The sequence below is a fragment of the Catharus ustulatus genome, chromosome 29, assembly GCF_009819885.2.
Source record: "Catharus ustulatus isolate bCatUst1 chromosome 29, bCatUst1.pri.v2, whole genome shotgun sequence".
Taxonomy (NCBI): Eukaryota; Metazoa; Chordata; class Aves; order Passeriformes; family Turdidae; genus Catharus; species Catharus ustulatus.
Window position 1 is genome coordinate 5,977,185 of NC_046249.1, and position 18,802 is coordinate 5,995,986.

At 50.0% G+C, this 18,802-nt stretch overlaps 1 protein-coding gene and 1 long non-coding RNA gene across 2 annotated transcripts; one reads left to right on the forward strand and one right to left on the reverse strand.

Moving 5' to 3' along the window:
• Positions 1 to 3,428: 3,428 nt before the first annotated feature.
• LOC117008300 (excitatory amino acid transporter 5-like) lies at positions 3,429 to 18,727 on the reverse strand. Its single transcript, XM_033082024.1, has 11 exons — positions 18,551 to 18,727; positions 16,262 to 16,341; positions 13,360 to 13,572; positions 12,654 to 12,696; positions 11,734 to 11,956; positions 8,694 to 8,793; positions 8,220 to 8,453; positions 6,543 to 6,737; positions 5,797 to 5,931; positions 4,892 to 4,991; positions 3,429 to 4,786 (listed from the first exon to the last, which is right to left on the reverse strand). The coding sequence occupies exons 1-11, from the start codon at positions 18,725 to 18,727 to the stop codon at positions 4,649 to 4,651; spliced, it is 1,638 nt and encodes a 545-aa protein (XP_032937915.1). The 3' UTR covers positions 3,429 to 4,648.
• On the forward strand, positions 4,896 to 7,820 carry LOC117008301. The gene is made up of 2 exons (XR_004420298.2): positions 4,896 to 6,111; positions 7,185 to 7,820. It is a non-coding gene; the product is annotated as an uncharacterized LOC117008301 (long non-coding RNA).
• Positions 18,728 to 18,802: the final 75 nt, after the last annotated feature.

Consider the following 18,802-nt stretch of genomic DNA (forward strand, 5'->3'; position numbering starts at 1 on the left):
CTGGATCTGAACTGTTAACTGTTGAAGTTTATAAATGGTCCCATGAACACAGGCACTGATGTGCCTCACTGTGCTCTCACAGTGCCATGTTCTGAGCAGGACCTGCCCTGACCTTGGGCTGTGGGGTGTGTAATCCCTGGTGAGGGACTGAGCTGCACCTGCCTGCAGAAAGAACTGAAATAATGAATTCAGATTTTCTAGAAAGTTTTATTCTCACATCAGACAAGATTAGGAATTCCTCAAGGAAACAAATGCGTACAGTGAAATGGAGAGGCAGAAAACACATCCCCAGGGAGGCATTAACTCCGTAGGGGAACATTTAGTGGACATTGCATGCTGTGATTGTAAAAAAAAAAAAAACAACCAAACTTATTTGAGCCATATCTGTCATTCAGAGCTGCTTTGGAAATCTGGTTTTACAGAGGTACCTGGGATTTTAATAGATTTAAACAAGTGCCATCAAAATATTTTGTGGAAGGGAATTTTCAAAATTATTCTAGAAAACTTGCAGACTAATTTTGAAGTGGGTAATATTTTAAATTAAAAGAGAGCTTTGGGCTGTTTTTCACATCTGTTGGTTGGATTTTGCCACGTGCTACAGCACTGAGGTTTTTTTTTCAGTTTTAGTAAAACACAAACCAAGGCACATTGTGATCCAAAGGAAGGATGGCAGCAGTGCTCTGCTGACAGTGCCCTTCCAACTCCATTTATGCATTCTAAAAAGGTGTGAAAAAAATATGAAAGCAAAAGTTCCTGATCAAAACTTATCATTTTCTAAATTCAGATATGTAAAAATGACTTGTGCTCTGGAAAAGAACCAATCTGTAGGATCAACGCAACTTATCCATGGGCTTGTTGGAACAAGCCATTGTGTTTTGAGTAAAATATACACTCAAGTCAGTCAGTTCAATGAAAATTCATTTAAGCTTAGTGTTTATGGTCAGTCACATCCTCAAATTCCCAAATACCATTGTGGAAATGTCATTCCCCACTCAAGACTCATGTGCCCATATCTGAGATGTGCCCCAAAGCCAAGGGCTGCTTCAACTTTCCCTTTTTGCTTAATAACCACAGACCCCATAAATACCTTTCACATTGATTTAGCTCACCAAAGTAGCTTTCCTTGAATTTTTTTTTCAGTAAAATAACACTTGTATACAACAGCCAAATTCCTTCATCCAGTTGCTCTCCAACTTTATTACAATATTATACACAGCAGCCATAACCCAGGGATCGCCTATGTTACCATGGCAGCTGTGATTTGTGTTTGTAAGGAAAATAAGGGTTTCCAAGTAAGAAGTACAGATTTGAACTTGTGTGCTTTCTGTACAACAGATTTCTGTGCTATAGGGTGTGTGCCTTGCTCTGCCTGTACGTCTCCAATTGCTTGGAAATAACAGAGTTAGATTTTCAGTGCTAGAACAGAGGCACCTCTCTTTCTTACAGGTGCCTGAGAAAATAGTTTAAAATATTTTGAAGATGCAGTGTATCAGTCAGTAGAACTTAATTATGGAACCACAGAATATCCTGAGCTCGAAGGGACCCACAGGGATCACTGAGTTGAGCCCCTGGCCCTGCCCAGACCCCCCAACAATCCCACCCTGAGCATCCCTGAGAGCGGTGTCCAAACACTCCTGGAGCTCTGGCAGCCTTGGGGCCGGGACCATTCCCTGGGGAGCCTGGGCAGTGCCCCATCTCCCTTGTTATTACCTTTTTTGAGGCTGAATAGACAGGTCCAGATTGCCAAGCAAGATGCCTCAGTTTTCCTGATGTGGGACACGTGGAACTTCACCTGCCTCCCATCCTGGTCTCCTGAATACAGTTGGTACAGGATAAAATTCCTCCAGGTGATGCCCAGTGACTTTGTCCAGACTCTGCTATTTCCTTGTCTTCTAGAAATCTCTTGTTCCTCACCCCTGATGAGTTTGTGTTGCTCTCTACAAAAGCCCTGCTGACATTCTGGTGTTCCATGGGTGCACTGACTCTCAGGGCTGGCACAGGAAGGCTGCTGTTTCCACCTGAGCAGCAGATAAATACTGGTGTCAGTGTTTTCCCAGCAGCAGGTTATTGAAAACACAGGTGGGGTTGGGATGGTGCCATCCCAAGGGCATAGTCTGGGACTGGGCCCCTCAACAGCTGGACCATCCCATAAATCTCTTTCATTTGCTTTTCCACAATTTCCACCCTGTTAAAGGTGTTCAGGTGCCTCTCCTGTGCCTGCAGTACTGAAGATGGATTGTCCTTGCTGCCTTTGAGTTTTCCGCATCAATATCAATGCCTTGCCTCTATAGCAGACCACAAAATGATTTTCAGAAGCACTCAAATTACTTTTTTCCCTTGTTTTATCCTATTAGAGGGGCACAGTGACAACAGTCCAGTTTTGAGGCTGCTGGACTCCAAAGTCTCTGTTTCTGCATTTGTCACAAGAACAAGGCTGTGTGGACTTCAGCATGACAACCTTACTAGCACCAAAATACCTCTTGCTGATTTCCAAAATCAGAGTATTTCTGCTGATGAGAATCTCGTCACATAGTAAGAGATGTTACTTTCAAGGTCAAGTTGAACAGGGCTTGGAGCAAGCTGGTCTAGTGAAAGGTGTCCCTGCCTATGGGAGATGAGCTTTGAGTTCCTTTCCAACCCAACCATTCTGGGATTGATAAAGCACAGGACTTGCAGCTCCTGGGGCAAGTTGTACAGGGTGGGATTTTTTCTTGTAATGATTTTTTGTTTGTTGCAGTGAGCTTGCAGTTTCTGGGGCAGGGGATAAGGTGGTCTGGTCTGCAGCAGCCAGAGCCCAGTGAGGGGAGAGACTGCCCCGAGGCTCATCCTGCAGCCTCAGCACTCACTCAAGGACCTTTGCCATGGATGTTCCATCCTGCCTTTTGTTGCAGGGTTAATTGTGTGCTGTAATATCCAGAGCTCATTAATGAGAGGAGAATGGAGCTTGTCTGTGCTGCCTGTGCTGGTTGGCCTGGACTCACCTGGGGCATCCAGTGAGGAATGTGAGTGTTCCCATGCAGCAGTGACTGATCAGAAAGGTCTCATAGATCTTGCCTGTTTTAATTACTACATTGGAGCAGGCGCATTGGAGGTGTCTGTCCATCTGTGTCTGCAGGATGTGGGTGACTTGCAGATGGATGGGATACTCATATCCTTGTCCAGAGCTGGGGCTGCCTGGAGCCTCCCCAATGTTCACCAGCATCTCCCAGGGAGTTTTGGGTGGCTGAGCTCCTGGTAAAGAGGAACAACCACAAATCCCTTCAGAGCCAGTGGTGTTGAACCAGCATGTGATGTATTGAGGTGATCATAAATGATAAGGGAAGGAGGGAGGGATGTGTGGGGAAACTGCAGAGATTGATTTGAAATGTGATTATTTTGTGTTTGTGAATGACATGACTGCTCCTTGAAGTGCAGTTGGGCTGTATTGCTTAAGAAGATAATAATTAACCTCACCAAGGAGAAAGGATGAAAAAGGCCAAACTTAGCAGCAGTGTCTCAAGCTTATGTTGCCCAGGATTCTAATTATGTGGAGGCTTTTGTAAGTTAATAGAAGACAATTTGGGTGCAAAAGCTGGTTTATGATATTTAATAGTTTCTTTTCATTTAGCAAAACTGGAATGAGTATTTCTAAATTGGGAAATTTTTCCAACTTCTGACTTCAGCTTGAAAGAATTCTGCACAGAAAATGTTTTCTTTATGTGCAATTGGAGAACAGTTCAGTGATGTGAATGTGGTCTGAGCTCTGTTATGATTCCTAATTCTGTGGCAGGAAATATCAAGGAGAAAAGAGATGAGATGACATTTTGAGAGACAAATTAATTCAGTGACGTAAATTGTTGGTATAAAAGGCTTTTGTGTCAAAGGCTGCTCTGGGAAGCCTGGATTTTAAGGCTGGAATTGGAATGTGAGCTTGGGGACAGATCCTTAACCGGGAAAATCAACGCAGTTGCAATTGGACCTGGTTAATTAGTTCTCTGTAATAAAGCAGCTCTAGGAACAGGTGTACAGCTGGTCCTTCCTTCTTTCCAACCAGTGGATCCCGCTGTCCCTGAGAGAGTGCAACAGCTCAGCCATCCTGTCTATAACCTGACAGCTGGGAAATCCAGTTATGTCCAACTTGGATTTTGTGCTCTAGACAAAAATTCACTTAATCTTGGTTTTTAGATGGAACCAGTAGTAAAATAAAAAGCAATGATTAAAAAAATAATCTCTATAATAAGGAAAACAAAAGCTTCTGGAGCACAGCCTGGGATGGGAAGAGCTGCTGGCCAGAGGGCTCAGTGTTATGTCCCAGCCCTACTGCATTCTCACCAAATCCAGTCTGCTAACACCTGCTCACCTCCCTAGCTTTCAAAAATAGGTGAGCTTGGAAAACTGGGAGCTATAAATCCTTCAAAGCCAGCCATTTAAGACAGGGAGTGAGCTCCCAGCTGTGTCCTCAGGCACAGGGAGGAGCTGGCTCCCTGCCCCAGCAGCAGGGCCATATTCTTTGGGTGCCTGCTGGGAGTCCCACAGTCTTCAAAGGATGAGAGAATTTTCCCATTTTTTGTGCCAAGTAAGGCCTTTATCTTGCAGAGCATCCTTATGCGACACTTAACGTCAGTGTTTAGCACCAAGATGCCATTCCTGGGAGCAGGAATGCTGTTATCTACACCTGGCAGATGTTATAGTGAATTCCTGTCTGATCCAACAGGGTTTCTTCAGTCATTTCAATCCCATTGACTTTGGGATGCAGCTGTGAGGTCTCTGCAGAAGGAAACTTGTCTTTGTTGCTCACTGGGTCTTGCTGCAAAAAGGAAAGAGCAGAGTTTTAATTACTGGAGTGAGCAGGTGCCTTGTGCTGTCCTGCCATGTCCCACAATCCTCTGCCCTCCCACCATGCCATACATACTGGGGGTGGCTTTGGGGCAAAGTCCTTCTCACAGATGTGTGCTATGATGCCAGCAGCCAGGGCGTCACCAAGGACGTTGGTCATGGTTCGTAGTCGGTCCCTGCGGAGAGACAGCCAGGATGCAAGGGGTGGCCATGGCCAGTGTGCCTGGGATGATGATGGCTTTGGAACAGTCTGCCCCCATCCTGAATGTCCCTCTTGCTGGTGTTGCCAAGTGCTGGGTTGGTTTTGCAGATGCAGAGAGAAAATGGCCTCTATTGTAAGCCTTGTGCTGGGGCAGCATCTCTCTCACCCTGCCTGTGTGAGCAGTGCAGGGGCCTGCCAATGCCACCTCCCAAACTGCCAATGCACCTCCCAAACTGGGATAGGCACTGTTGTGCTAAGTGGAGGGAGAGCTGCCTCAGCAGATCATAAAACTCCTTGAGATGCCTCTCGAGGAGAAATCCTGTAGATCCAGCCACTGGCCCTCTCGTGTCTACCCAGGCACCTCTCATTAGTAGAAGGTGCCAGAGGTGCTGTGTACCCTGTGATGCTGAAAGGCTGAACTGGTGGTGCGTTAACCTTCCTTTGTGGGGGATAGAGAAAAGGGGGAGGGAAAGAGAAAAGCAGCCATGATACTTGGCACTGTTTCCTCTTCTCCCTGGGGGAGTACAAACCAGCCACCTATGTGTGGCTTCTGTAACTCAGCATCTGCTCTCTGTGGTTTCTCACCTAATGACTCGCTTCATTTTTATCTTACTTTAAAATGGCACATTTCAGAAGCTGTGCGTTTATTTGTCTGTGATAAGTGTAATCCAGCATCAGTTTCTGTCTGAAAGGAATCTGGTTTCATCTATCAAGATGAAGATACATCACCATGAACTGACCCTGGGCACCGCCCACAGCAGTGCCTGGAGAGCACTTACAGAGCCCAGTCGACGGCAATGATGAGGGTGATGTCCTCGGTGGGCAGTCCCACGGAGGTGAGCACAATGACCATGGTGACGAGCCCGGACTGCGGGATGCCAGCGGCCCCAATGCTGGCTGCTGAGGCCGTGATGCTGCAAAGAGAAGGTGGCTGTGCAATTCAAACTGTCATGGCAAAGTTACTGCTGTGTGGAAGGACTGATTGGATGTGACTTGCTCCACCTTCTTGTTCCCAGGTGCTATCACACATTGCCCTGTGCATGGCGGGGGCTGGCAGTGGCTGTCCTGGCTCTGTGCTCCCCTGCGCCTTAAGGGTAGGAACTTCCTCCTTAAAATTGCTAAATATTTGCAAATGTACTTAATTATTATGTAGTTACATGCTTTTTTCCCCTGATTATAAAATGAGAATATCCCATTCCCACAAGGGAGTAAATGACACCTACACAAATCCTTCTGTGTTCTGCCCTGCAGTGCTGACCTGCTCCAGCCACATGTCTGTGCAGCTAGGCTTTTCCCTACAGACAAAGTCCTTGACCTGCAGCAGATTCTGGGGTGCAGAGCCATCCTAGCTTTCCCTGGCACACAGCACAGGGACTGGGACATGCTGCACTCTCCCCTGCTCCTCAACTTCCCAGCAAAGGTCATTAACAAGATCTCAGCAAACAGGAAAAATGCAAGAGGTTATCCTAATGTCTGTAAACAGGAATAGAGAGAAATAATCTGGCTGCTACAGAGAAACTTTTACCTTATAGTTATAATTTGTCCCAAATCCAGTTCATACTCGTTGACCTGGGCAATGAAGATGGCAGCGACTGCCTCGTAGAGCGCAGTGCCGTCCATGTTGATGGTGGCCCCGACAGGGAGCACGAACCGTGCCACACGTCTGTCGATGCCATTGTTCTCCAGGAGACACTTGAGGGTGATGGGCAGGGTGGCTGAGCTGCAGAACAAGAAACAAGCAGTAATTGCTGTTTGTGTTGAGCTCTGTAAGTTGGAGTCAGTGTGATGGGACAGAAATACCAGCCCTCCTAAGAATGGATGCTGCAATGTTGCGCAAATTGCTGTAGCAATGAAAGTCTCTTCAGATCTTACCACCTGGGGAATAGACAGCAGCAGCAAAGTGAGCTGCAGGCTGAGAGAGAAAATGTCAAAATGTCATTTCAGTGGCTGAAGGCACCACTTTAACCACCTGTGTACCATGGCTGCAGCTCTGTTGAACATCCCTGGTAGCCACGTTAACCCTGCAGCACCTCCTGGAGTGTGAGACTGTGCCAGCACTGGCTGTGTTGGGGTCCAGCCAGACCCCCATCATCCTCCCCTGTCTGTTCCATAAGGGATGCCTGCCTCAGCTTTGCACCCCTGATCTCTCTCTCTTGTTTCTGTCTAGCATGAAGATGACAACTGTTCCTATGGGATGAGGAATGGAGGAAGAAGAACAGATTGAAGAAAGGAAACCACAGAAGTCAATTGGATTGCGACAGGCTCTGGGAGACGGGGACTGCATTTTGGAAAGGCTCTGGATGCAGAGTGGTGGCCCCAGACATGGGCCTAGGACAAGGAGCAGGGTATTCTCTCTGTGACAGTTCTCCCTCCCTTAGCTGGCTCCAGAGCACAGGGCGGAGAAGCCTGATGGAGACAGAGCTGGAGATCCAGGTTCAGGAGGAGACCAGGTCATTAAGAGTTGCAGAAGCAATATTTGCAGCGGTGGGCACTAGGGAAGGGAGGCATAGTCCAGGTGGTTTTATTTGGATTATGTGGAGAAGCAACAGAGAGGCCAGGAAAACCCTTTACCTGGTCAAATGTGCTCCAGGAAAATGTTTGAATTTGTGTCTTCAGGAAAGGATGGTGGTTTATAGTGTGAACTTTCTTTCATTGTTATAAGGAATGTATTTAAATGAAAATAGAATAGGTAAATATAATCTAAAATGATTAAAATCTTTTCAAAGTAGGCAAGATTTTTCTGTTGGACGAACTTGAGACACACTGTAGTTGATTTTAGGTTGTCAATAAAGTGTTCAGAAGAGCTTTTGATGTTTTCAGTTAAACTCCAGGAGCATAACCCCATGCAGTTTATGAAGCACCTACATAGTTCTAGTTTGAATTCACAGAAAGAAGACTGCAGCAATGGAATGAAGTGTGGACGCGCACACAAAAACATTGCTGGTTTGCTTTGAGAAAAGCCTGGGAGAGGGTGAGTGGAAGAGCACCATGAGCTGCCCAGCTCTGCTGCCCAGGGCAGGGCCAAGCATCTGCTTCCTCTTAAAACGAGGAGCTTTCTCATTTCAAATAATGCTGGAGCATAGTTTTCCTTTGAGTTACATCTGTCCTCCCAGAGTTCACCTGACTGGACTCACCCACATTTCCCTTGCTAAACCAGATCCCTGCTCTGCGGTATCTGCAGGTTCCAGCCGTATTTTCCTACCTGGAGGATGTAGCTAAGGCGATCAGCAAGGCTTGCAGTATCCCCTGAATAAAGGCAAAGGGGTTTTTCTTGGTGATGAGCACAAAAAGCAGAGGTAAAAGGATGATTCCATGCAAGACAAGCCCTGACACTACTGTAAGGACATACAGTCCCAGCTTCTGTCCTATAACTGATGGATCTTCCATCTCCAAGATCTTTCCAGCTATGAGAAATACAATGCCAAAGGGGAAGTACCTGCAGAGAATAAGCATAAAAAATTATGAGGATGCAGCAATCACTGTAGCACTGCAGGATAGACATGGCAGTGTTTGGTACTGTGCAGTACAGTTGTATGAAAACAAATTCAGTGCTCACAACAGACACTTGCAGTGTGACTGGTATCACCATTAGATAGCAGGAAAGAAAATCACTCACTCACTCACTCACTCACTCACTCACTCACTCAATCAATCAATCAATCAAAACCAGATTTACCAAACAGCCATTGAGACAATTTTCATAACTGCTTCGTTCAGACACTGGCACACGTTAACCAGTGGGGCTCCTCGCTCGCCCATTTTTCCCAGGAGAAGTCCTGCAAACAAACACAGCAGGTTATGTTACTTGGAAGCACCACGGGAGCAGCACCTGACAGGCCAAGTGTATGAGGGTCTGGTGGCCAAAGAATGGAGATCAGCAGGCAAAACGTGATTTAGTACTTGTTGCCATGTGCTCTTCCAGGTCACGGACACTCTCTGTTCCAAGCAAACACAATCATCTGGCCTTTTCTCACAAAGCCCCACCAGACCCAAATCCAGGATTTGGACTCTTCCTTGCACAGAAAACAGATAAACTTCACTGCTGCTCAGTGCTGGAAGAGTCATTTCCTGGGGTGGATAAATTGCGAATTAGCTGGATTAAGTGGCTATCTGGATTGCTATTCGGTAATACAAGAATAATGAACTCTTGAAATAAAAATGGAATTTTTTTAAGCATAAGGTGTGGTAGGGCTCTGTGTAGCTGAGGATGTGATGCTGTGCTGCATTCCTGCCCTACTGTGCAGTGAAAGGGGCCCTGGCTGCCACAGTGACTGAGCAGGGCTCAGGCCCCCAGTCCCTCACTGGTTCCCTCGTGAGCTGGGCTGTTCAGTGTTGGCTCACAGGCTGTGCTGTGGTGGTGACAACACATGTGGCTGTACAGTGATATGCTGGAAGGATCTGAGTGAGTTGCTTAGATACAGGCATTAAGCCTTCTCTCCTAAGTCTGGTTTTTTCCCTTTGATGTTGCATTATCCTAATCCAGCCTAATTTTCTGTTGAAGGAACACTAGAGCAGAAATACAGGTTATGGTTTGAATGGTTAGAAGAGTTATGATGCTGTCCTTTCTGCCAGTGCAAAACCCCATTGCTTTCACTGGCTGGGAGGTTTTCCAGGAAACCATCAAGCAAAGGGAAAAGGAACCTTTGAGTAGTTGCCAATTTTGTTTCCAGCTTGGTGCAAGTCCTTCTTCCTGTGTTGGCTAAAATTAATTTTGAAGCACTGTGCAGGTGTCTGTTTTATGTTGGAAAAGAAGAATATAGGCAGGATCTTTTCCTGCTTATCCCTCTTCAATCTTCAGGGTTGAGGACTCCAAGAGGCCCTTGGTTGGTGGGTTGGATCTCTTGCCTTGCTCAAAAGAGAGATGAGGTGGGTTCACGTTTAACAGAACTTCCAGGAATGAGACAAGGCTTGGCATGTTTAAATCTCAGTTTTGTGGATATTCATCCAGTGTTTGGTGGCCACAAGAGCTGCTTTGGAAGAAAGTAATTTCTTTTCAGGTCCTACAGAGCTGATTTGGGAGACATGGCCCAAGTAAACAGACAGATCCCTGCAAGCATCTTGAAAGCTCTGCCCTCTCGTGGGTTTCAAAAGCGACAGAGAGGCCCTCAGTGACAGCGAAGAACTGTCAGAGTTGGGGTAGCTGTGTGGGGGCCACCCCTCATAGCAAAGTCACTCTGGGTACCAGTGGATGCTGCATGGACACCTTGGTTTCAGCCCCACAACCTGCTTAGTTTTGGTGTTGAACAGAAATACACTTTGCTGAGAGCTCAACCAGCTTCCACCTGCCCCACCCCCTTCACCCTGCTGCACGGAGGAGGTGATCCCTATTTCCCATTTTCCAATGGGCTATGGTGCCCTGCCTGTTCCTCTCCTGTTTTCTGCCAGGCAAACCCAAATCAGCCTTTCCTCATAAATAAAGCATCCTGTGGGTGTATGAATGCCCCTTCTCAAGCTGCCCATGCCTGGTGCAGGTGGTGCTCTGCCAGTCTGTGGCTTTGTGGAGCTCTAATCCTGGGCAAAACATGGGAAGTGCAGGTGGTGGCTGGGGCTGGCTCTGGTGAGCTCCCACTGCCTCCTAACTGAGGCTGATCCCCCTCCCACGCTGGCGGGGTTGTGAGGTGTCATCTTAGAAGAGAAAAGCAGCTTCTCCTTGCAGGTTTGGCAGGGCTGGGGAGGGTGTGGGGGGAGGGGGCACACGTCCTGTGGGCAGGAGCTCAGCACCTTTCCTGGGTGTTCAGGATGTGCAGAGGGTGTTGGCTGCTGGTATCTGTCTGTGGGTCTGGCTCTGCCCAGTCTCGCTGTGGCAAACTCCTCTGAGGTCTCCCATTTAGAGCTGACTGCTCTCTGTGGCTCTGACTGCAGCCCAGCGCACTCCGGTGCTGTGCTGGCTGAGCTGCCTCCACAACTCAAATCCTCTAATTGGCTTTTTGGTTGCTTATACACAAAGTTCAAGCTCCTTGCCCTCACCTCTTAATCTATACATAATCCTGCCACCATGCTCATCTCCCTCCCTCCTACTCTTTTTCCTTTCTGATCTCTCCCTCCTCCCTTTCCCCTTCAGCCTTGCACCCATGCCCTCTTACACGTTGAGGCAGCTTCAAGTTCCTGCTTTCAGTGACTTTCTCCCCTTTAAACCTCCTCACTTGCACGTGTCTCTCCACAGCCTCTGCTTTTTCCTTCCCAAAATTGCTGCCAAGCACCTTTTCCACACAGGACTGCAAGCTGTTCAATGCAGGATGCTGCCCTACTTCCTTCAGAAAGTCCTGTTAGAAATCCTCATATATTTGTAACAGCACCAAGTCTGACCCCACTGTCACATCCTGCCTGCTCAGGGGCTGAACACTCAGCATGAAAGGGTTTAAGTCATTGTGGTGAGCTGTGTCCCAGACAGCCTCTGCAAAAATTACACCTCACCTCAGACTTCATTAAAAGGACTCCCCAGCTTATGTAATGGTTTGAAAACCCTCAGGACCCACACGTGGGCTGTGAAGGAAACACAGGTTAAAACAGCCTTCCCCATGCCTACAGCTTTAGTGAGCTCCACCACGGTGGTGCTGACAGGGGCCTTGGCACGAGCTCTGTGCTGGGCCCAGTTCCCAGGCACTGAGGTAATTAAGGCTAAAGGAACCATGCCCCACATCTTTTGCACTGTAAAGCATGATGCCCACTGCAGTGGCCACCCTGGGCTACCCCTGGGCCCGTGGAGGAGCAGGTACCTATGGTTGCTGAGAAGATGACAATCCCCAGGACATTCATCTCGTTGCTGGTCCCAGCCAGGGTCCTGTAGGTCATTTCGGGTGATGGTGTCAGCTCAAGGAACACAGGCCGATGGATTTCAGGGTTTTTGTCATCAGGTGCAAAGTAAATAAAATTGACAGGTTTTCCTGGGATCTTTGGAAAACCAGGAGACTTCACCACTGGGACAAGAACAGTTCGATACTGGAACAGAAGCAAAGGAGGGAGGTTAGTGTGCTGCTGGCATGAGCTCCATCCTGCTCTCAACACAGAGGCCAAGCCAGCCCTAGGCTGGGTGCTCCTGGAGATTAAAGGTTTGGTTTCCAGGCAGTAAAAGGCTGGTGGAAACAAGGAGTGAGTCAGGCAAGGGGAGCTGTGGCTGTTGGCTGCAGACCAGACCCGGTCCCTGTGGAATGCAGGCACAGCGCTGGGGCCCCTCTGCTCCCTCCACCCCTCCTGGGAACTTCACCGATGTTTTCACAATGCCACGAGTTTGCTTGTTTTCCCCATCCCTCCATCCACCTGGACACTCTGACTGTCCCCTTTGAACACTCTACCTTCCCTCAAGCGTCCTTTGTGTCCCTTTCCCTGCCTGCTGCCTGCCCTCCCCAGGGATTAAAAAGCTGCTGCAGAGGAGGACAGGGATGTGTGCTGCTTCCATACAGGAGCCTGCAGGCAGAGAGCAGGCACGGGGGTCTCTTGAGCCTGTGCCCCCCCCAGCACCCTCCTGCCTTCGGGTGCCCACCCTGGGTGAGTGTAGGGGGCATGAGGAGGGAAAGGGAAAGGGAAAGGGAAAGGGAAAGGGAAAGGCCTCCTGTCCCAGGTGGGTGGGCAAAGAGGCTGCCCCATGTGAAGCTGAGTTCTATCCTGGCTGCACGCAGAGGGGTCAAGGTGAGCTCACCTGCTGGAACGAAGCTTCAACCAGGTTAGAAGGAAACATGTTTCTGTAAGAGACCAATGACACAGGGTTAAAGTGTGTTGTGAGAGAAGAGGGAGCATCCTGGGAAGCACTTCTGGTGGGCATAATGTCCCAGAGGACATGAAAGCCAACAACAGCTTATGACAGCTGTGCAAGCTGAGAGCAAAGAAAGGTTGGAAGGTGAATGCAAAGCAGGACTGTGTAAATGGTATTGGTGGAAAGCCTGAGCCTGGGATGGACATCTGCCATGTGCAGCCTCCTGCTCAGAGCCTGATCCAATCAACCTAGTACCCCCAGAAATGGAGATTCTCCCCCAGCCCCTGTGTATGTGCTGCAGGTAACCCCATCCACTGCCTTAACCCAGCCCTGGGCCAGCTCTGGGCTTGACATGTCCCAGCTGGGGCTGCAGAGGAGCAGAGGTTGTGTTGCATGGAACACAATCCTGTCTGATCTCTGCTGCAGTCCATCTCCATTCTGATGACTTTGGGAGAGCAGCGGCAGTGACAGAGTGGCCAGAGGGGCATGGATGGGGGGAAATGAACCCCACATTTCTGAGCTTGGAGGTATCAGCACCTGGCCAGTGGTTCTCCTGTTTCCCTTGAGATCTCAGGGTCTTCTGGGAACTCAGAACCTTCTGGGAAAATTTTGTGATCACAACCTTGGCTCCTGCTGAATTCCTGTGACACACCTGATTAAATCCAGTAATGCGTCGGCAGAGCTGAGCACCACTTTCCCCACAGAATAGTTGTCCTTCTGGGCAGCTGCACCAGGATGGATGCTGACCACGAGGATGATCCCCACGGTCACTGCCATGAAGGTTGTCCAAAGGTAGTAGGTGATGGTGATCACCCCCATCTTCCCGCAGGCCCTGGAGTCCATGGTGGCCAGCCCAGACATGAGGCTGCAGCACAGAACAGAGTGGTCACTGTCTGTTCCCCAAACTGCACAGGATGCACCTGATGGGCAAAATCTCCAGGGTGGGAGGGGTTTCTATAGGTTTTTAAACCAAAGCCTAAGGGCATCATTGAGCTCTTGCACATTTCTGTGCCAGCACCCACAGGATCTCACATCCAGGATGAGCTTGTGACAGCCCAAGCTGAGTTGTAAAGAGGAGGAGACACCTCCAAGCCCCTTCTCAAGGTCTGGCCATGTTTTCTGTTTTCTACAAGGGTTTAAGTTTATACTCTTAGTGTATTTTTATGTTGAATAACTGATGCTGCTCCTTTTCTGTGAGATACTGTTCTCTTGTATCTCCATCACCTCGTGCCACTGCTGTGTATCACTGTGAGGAGCAGAGGAAGGTACCATCAAGGTTCATAAAATCCTGGGGGTGGAGCCCATACACCCAGGAGAGGCCTGCAGGTTCAGATTTCATGCACACATAAGCTTTCCTAGGAAGAACCCATAAGCTACTTCTAGGCAAAACTGGGCTAAAAATAGAGAGGGCATTACAGGCTGCCCCAGCAGGGAGAGCAGTGCTGGCTGGTGGTGGGGACAAGCTGGGTGCAGGGCTGGGTTGGCTGAGGCCACTCATTTGGGAGGAACTGCTGACATTCTCAAGGACAGAGAGGCCCCACAGAGAGACCCTGACAAATGTGAGGATTGGGAAATCCCCAACCATGTGATGTTTAACAGGGCAAGCATCAGATCCTGCCCTGGGATGGGGCAGCCCTGGATGTAGGGACAGGCTGGGAATGAGAGGCTGGAGAGCAGCACTGTGAGAAGGGACCTGGGGGTCCTGGTCGGTGCAAGTTGGATCTGAGTCACTGCTGGCAGCCCAAAGGGCCACCGTGTCCTGGGGGGCACCAGAACCAGGGAGGGATTGTCCCACTCTGCTCTGCACTGGGGCAGCCTCACCTCCAGTGCTGGGGGCACCTTGGGCACCACAAGGTCAGAAGGACCCAAAGCTGTTGCAGAGTGTCCAAAGGAGGGACACGGAGCTGGGGAAGGTCTGGGGAGCAGCTGAGGGCACTTGGCTCGTTCAGCTGGAGCAGAGGAGACTGAGGGGAGACTCCTCGGGGGCTGCAGCTCCTCCCGAGGGGAGGCAGAGGGACAGGGGCTGAGCTCTGCTCTGGGACAGGGACAGGAGCCCAGGAAGGGCTGGAGCTGTGTCAGGGCTTGGCATGGAGCTCAGGGAAAGGTTCTTCCCCCCGAGGGTGCTGGGCACTGCCCAGGCTCCCCAGGGAATGGTCCCGGCCCCAAGGCTGCCAGAGCTCCAGGAGCGTTTGGACACCGCTCTCAGGGATGCTCAGGGTGGGATTGTTGGGGGGTCTGGGCAGGGTCTGGACTGATGATCCCTGAGAGTCCTTTCTGACTCAGGATATTCCAGGATTCTATGAAATGGGAGTGTTTGGGGGCTGTAATGTGCCCCACATGCATACAGACCCACCCTAAGCTCCTGCAGAACCCAGCTAGGCCCTGACCCTGAGGCAGGACATACCAGAAGGGCTGCAAGGGTCAGTGCCAACCTTGGGGATATGCAGGGTGGCTGAGGTGAGGTCAGCCCATGGACCCCATTCAGCAGCCACACATGCAGGAGGAGAAGGGCTTTGGAAACTCAAGAGATCCACAAAAGCAACACTGACATAGGTGGTGCTTTCCACCTTGGGACTTGGGGGTCTCCAGAGCTCCATCCCCAGAGCACACCCAGTCCCCTCTGGCATGGTTCATAAGAGGGAAGACAGCACTTCACCATCATTCAGTAATTACAGAAAATCCCGGGCTCAATTCAGCATGAAAGAAAACTCCCAGGAGGCCTCTGCAGACCTTGCACCCACAGCCAGGAGAGTGATCAGAGGAGACCACTCAGCAACTGAGCTGCAGAGAGGGCTGAGAGTGAAGGGGAACCCTCAGGCACCTCAGAGTTGGATGTGAGGTACAGACCTCTCTACAAGGGCTGGTACTGAACAGGTCAAGTGTGGCAAGGATAGAGACCACACTGCTCTCAGAAATGAACCAGAGGCAAATAGGACAACAACCCAACTCCGACAAACAATAGAGAAATTACACATCCTTGAGGGAACAAGGACTTGAACATTTGTGTATGTCTAATGAGCACATGCCAACATATTGTTTGCAATATGTTAATCCATACAAGGTTTTCAAGACCTTACTTAGACCCCAGTAGGACTGCTGGCCCTGTTCCTTATTTCTAGGTCTGTATAGGCCAGTAAAATGGGGATTTGCAAACACAGACATAACACTAGGGAATGCTTATGTTTTTTACCCGAACTTTCTCAAATTCCTCTAAAGGAATCTGCTTTGAGGTTAAATGGCCCATCACAACTGCCCACAGAAGGCCCTGGCATCACCAGCTGCCCAAAACAAGGGATAAACCCCAGCCAGTGCAGGTGTCTGACCTGGGTGCAAATGCCTACTAAATCCAGGTGAGGATTTGTTTCCAGTGTATTGCTGGGAAATCATGGGGTTTAATGGACATCAAGCCAGGGGATGCTGCTTGACTGCCAGATGCTTGGAGTCAGAGTTATTCTCACCCCATGCAGTTTTGGGGTTATCTCCTTGACAGAGGTCACAGGGTGATCTTTTCAACATGATGGAAAGACGGTACTTTAGAGCAGATGATATCTTACCTGGAGGTGATCAAGGGCAGGATCAGCATCTTCAGCATCCTCATGAGGAGCTCTCCAGGAAAGGAAAAATACTGCTTCTCCTGCACATAGAGCAGAGTGTGTGTCAGGTAAATTACTATGGGTTAAGGGCTCAAACTTGATCAATCTGCCTTTTCCCCAGCCAGACCCAGCTCTGAGCTTGCAGCTGTTCCTTGAGGGACTCCATGATGCCATTTCTCTGCTGTCCCTTACTGGGAGTTGGCTCAGGGATGGGGAATATTGGCCACATGGCAAACCTGGCTGTAAACAAGAGAGGGGCACGTGGGGTTGGTCCCCTCCCAAAAACATCCTTGGTTCTGGAGCCTTCTAGGGAATAGTGCACATAGCCCCACCACTGGCTCTTCTCAAAAGTCATTGCAGTCGTTATCCAGGAGCAGAGGCTTGGCTGCATCTGTTTTGGGGCAAAAGTGCCCCAAAGCTATTGGCAGCAACAAAAGGTGGGAATATCTCATGGCTGCTGATGAAAAAGACGAGCTCAGGGAGAGCCCAGCTGTCTGGCCCATCCATGGGATAATCTTGGTGCCATGGCATCTCTCCACTCCCTTCACCCCTCACATGGACATGGAGAAGGGCTGAAGAGACATCCCCCAAAGTCTGGATCCCACAGCCATGACCAAGGGGAGAGTGAGGGGTCTGTGGGACCAGCAGCCTGGCTAGCATCCCTCCTTCCCTCCATCCTTATCTCTACCCACCATCCATCCATCCATCCATCCATCCATCCATCCATCCATCCCTCCATCCCCAATGCATGCATGCATGCATCCATCCCTATCCATCCCTATCCATCTATCCCTCCCTCCCTCCATCCCTCATCCCCCTATTTCACTGTGCCACTGTAGAGGTGTCAGGGAGGGATCTGAGTTGGCCCCAAGATAAGAAGGTACTTTTGGTTGCTCCAAGGTAGCCACCACCCCACGCAGGGGCTTTGGGGGGTGCCAAGGCAGCTGTTCAATCACTCCTCTGTGCTGTCCCTGCATTGTCCCGGTGTCTGGCCTGAACATGGCTGATGCCCCCAGGGAGCTCAGGCAGAGTGGAGCTGTGATAGGCCCAGATGAGTGCAAGGGGTAATGCCAGACCTGAACAGCATCTCTGCCAGTCTCTCAGTATTGTGGCACTTTCCCATCGCAGGGAGGAAAGCAGGGATCAGCCACCTCTCCAGCTCTCCTCCAGGTTTTGTCACAAAAGTCTCCAGTGCGGACAGGCCCACAGCAGAGCTGTGGCAACAGGGCAGGAGGGGGCTGGAGTAGAGGACGGATAAACTTGATGCATGGCAGGAGGAGAGGCTGGAGCCCTAAGATTCTGACAGCCTCATGCTCAGCATGGGTGGCTGCTGGGCTCTCACGGGTGTGTGCACTGGGATGCTGGGAGATTACACCCAGCTTCAATTAAGTAACAAGATCATCCCTGCTGTGTTGATGCTGAAGGGCCTAATTGAAATGACAAGACTTTGCTAAATCCTAGTGGGCAACACAGGGATGTTCCAGCATCAGCTGAGCTCTCCTGGAGCAGCATTCCCCCTCCTGGGCTCAGCAGCCTGGCCGAGGATCAGCGCTGAGCCATGGCCCAGCTGCCCCAAGTCAGAGGATCTCAGCTTGGTGCTGCTTCGCAGCGCGATGCTCCTGGAGAGTGCTGTGCCTTTCTCGTACCTTTTCTTCAATGCATTTTCTCCAAGGCTCCTCACAGGAACGTGACTCCTCAAGGACCTCCAGGCTCCCCTCCGGCCCTCTATTTATTTGCTGGGTCCTCTCCAGAGCATGGAAATGTGCTTTGATTGCACACAGCTGGGGAGACTAATGGGAGGACCCATTCCCTCAAACCACATCTCTCAAACCCCATCTCCTGGACCCCATCTCTCAGATCCCAACATTGCTGATGGTGTTGAGGGGAGCCTGTTTACTGAACATCTAGCCCCAGAGTAAACATTCTCTCCTTTCCTATCCTCATCCCACCTCAAGGTTCCTGCAGCCCCATGGGATCCAACCCAGAGCTCCCCACTGTCATTGGAGGGAAGCAGGATTTGTCCTATAGCTTGAGCATTTGGCATCTTCTTGGTGAAAAGAAAATTAAGAAAAAGAAAAAGAAGAAAAAGAAAAAAGCCACAGGCAGAAACCTGCCTTGAGGTGGTTTTCTTGGGCTAGAGCCTTTGCTTTTGGGGCTGTGCCCATCTGGGATCCTTACTGGCACGAGGGCTTGCCCCTGCCCCGCTCCATGCCCCTCACTCCACTCCCATGACCATCCCACCAGGCTTACCAGGTCTGTCAGCTCCAGTGTCCGCAGCAGGAAACCCAGGAGGCATCCAGTGACAACCGAGAGCATGGAGAGAGTCAAGAGGCCATTTTTGTACCAGAAAGCCCCTGCCCACTTCCAGAGGCGCAGGAGGGATGTGCACAACGAGTGCAACACAACTCTTCTGACCCACTCCCACATGGTCGTCCTCAGACACCCAGATGATGCCCCTGGGAGCAGCTCCCAGCCCCACTCATGGCCACGGGCCCCTCGGCA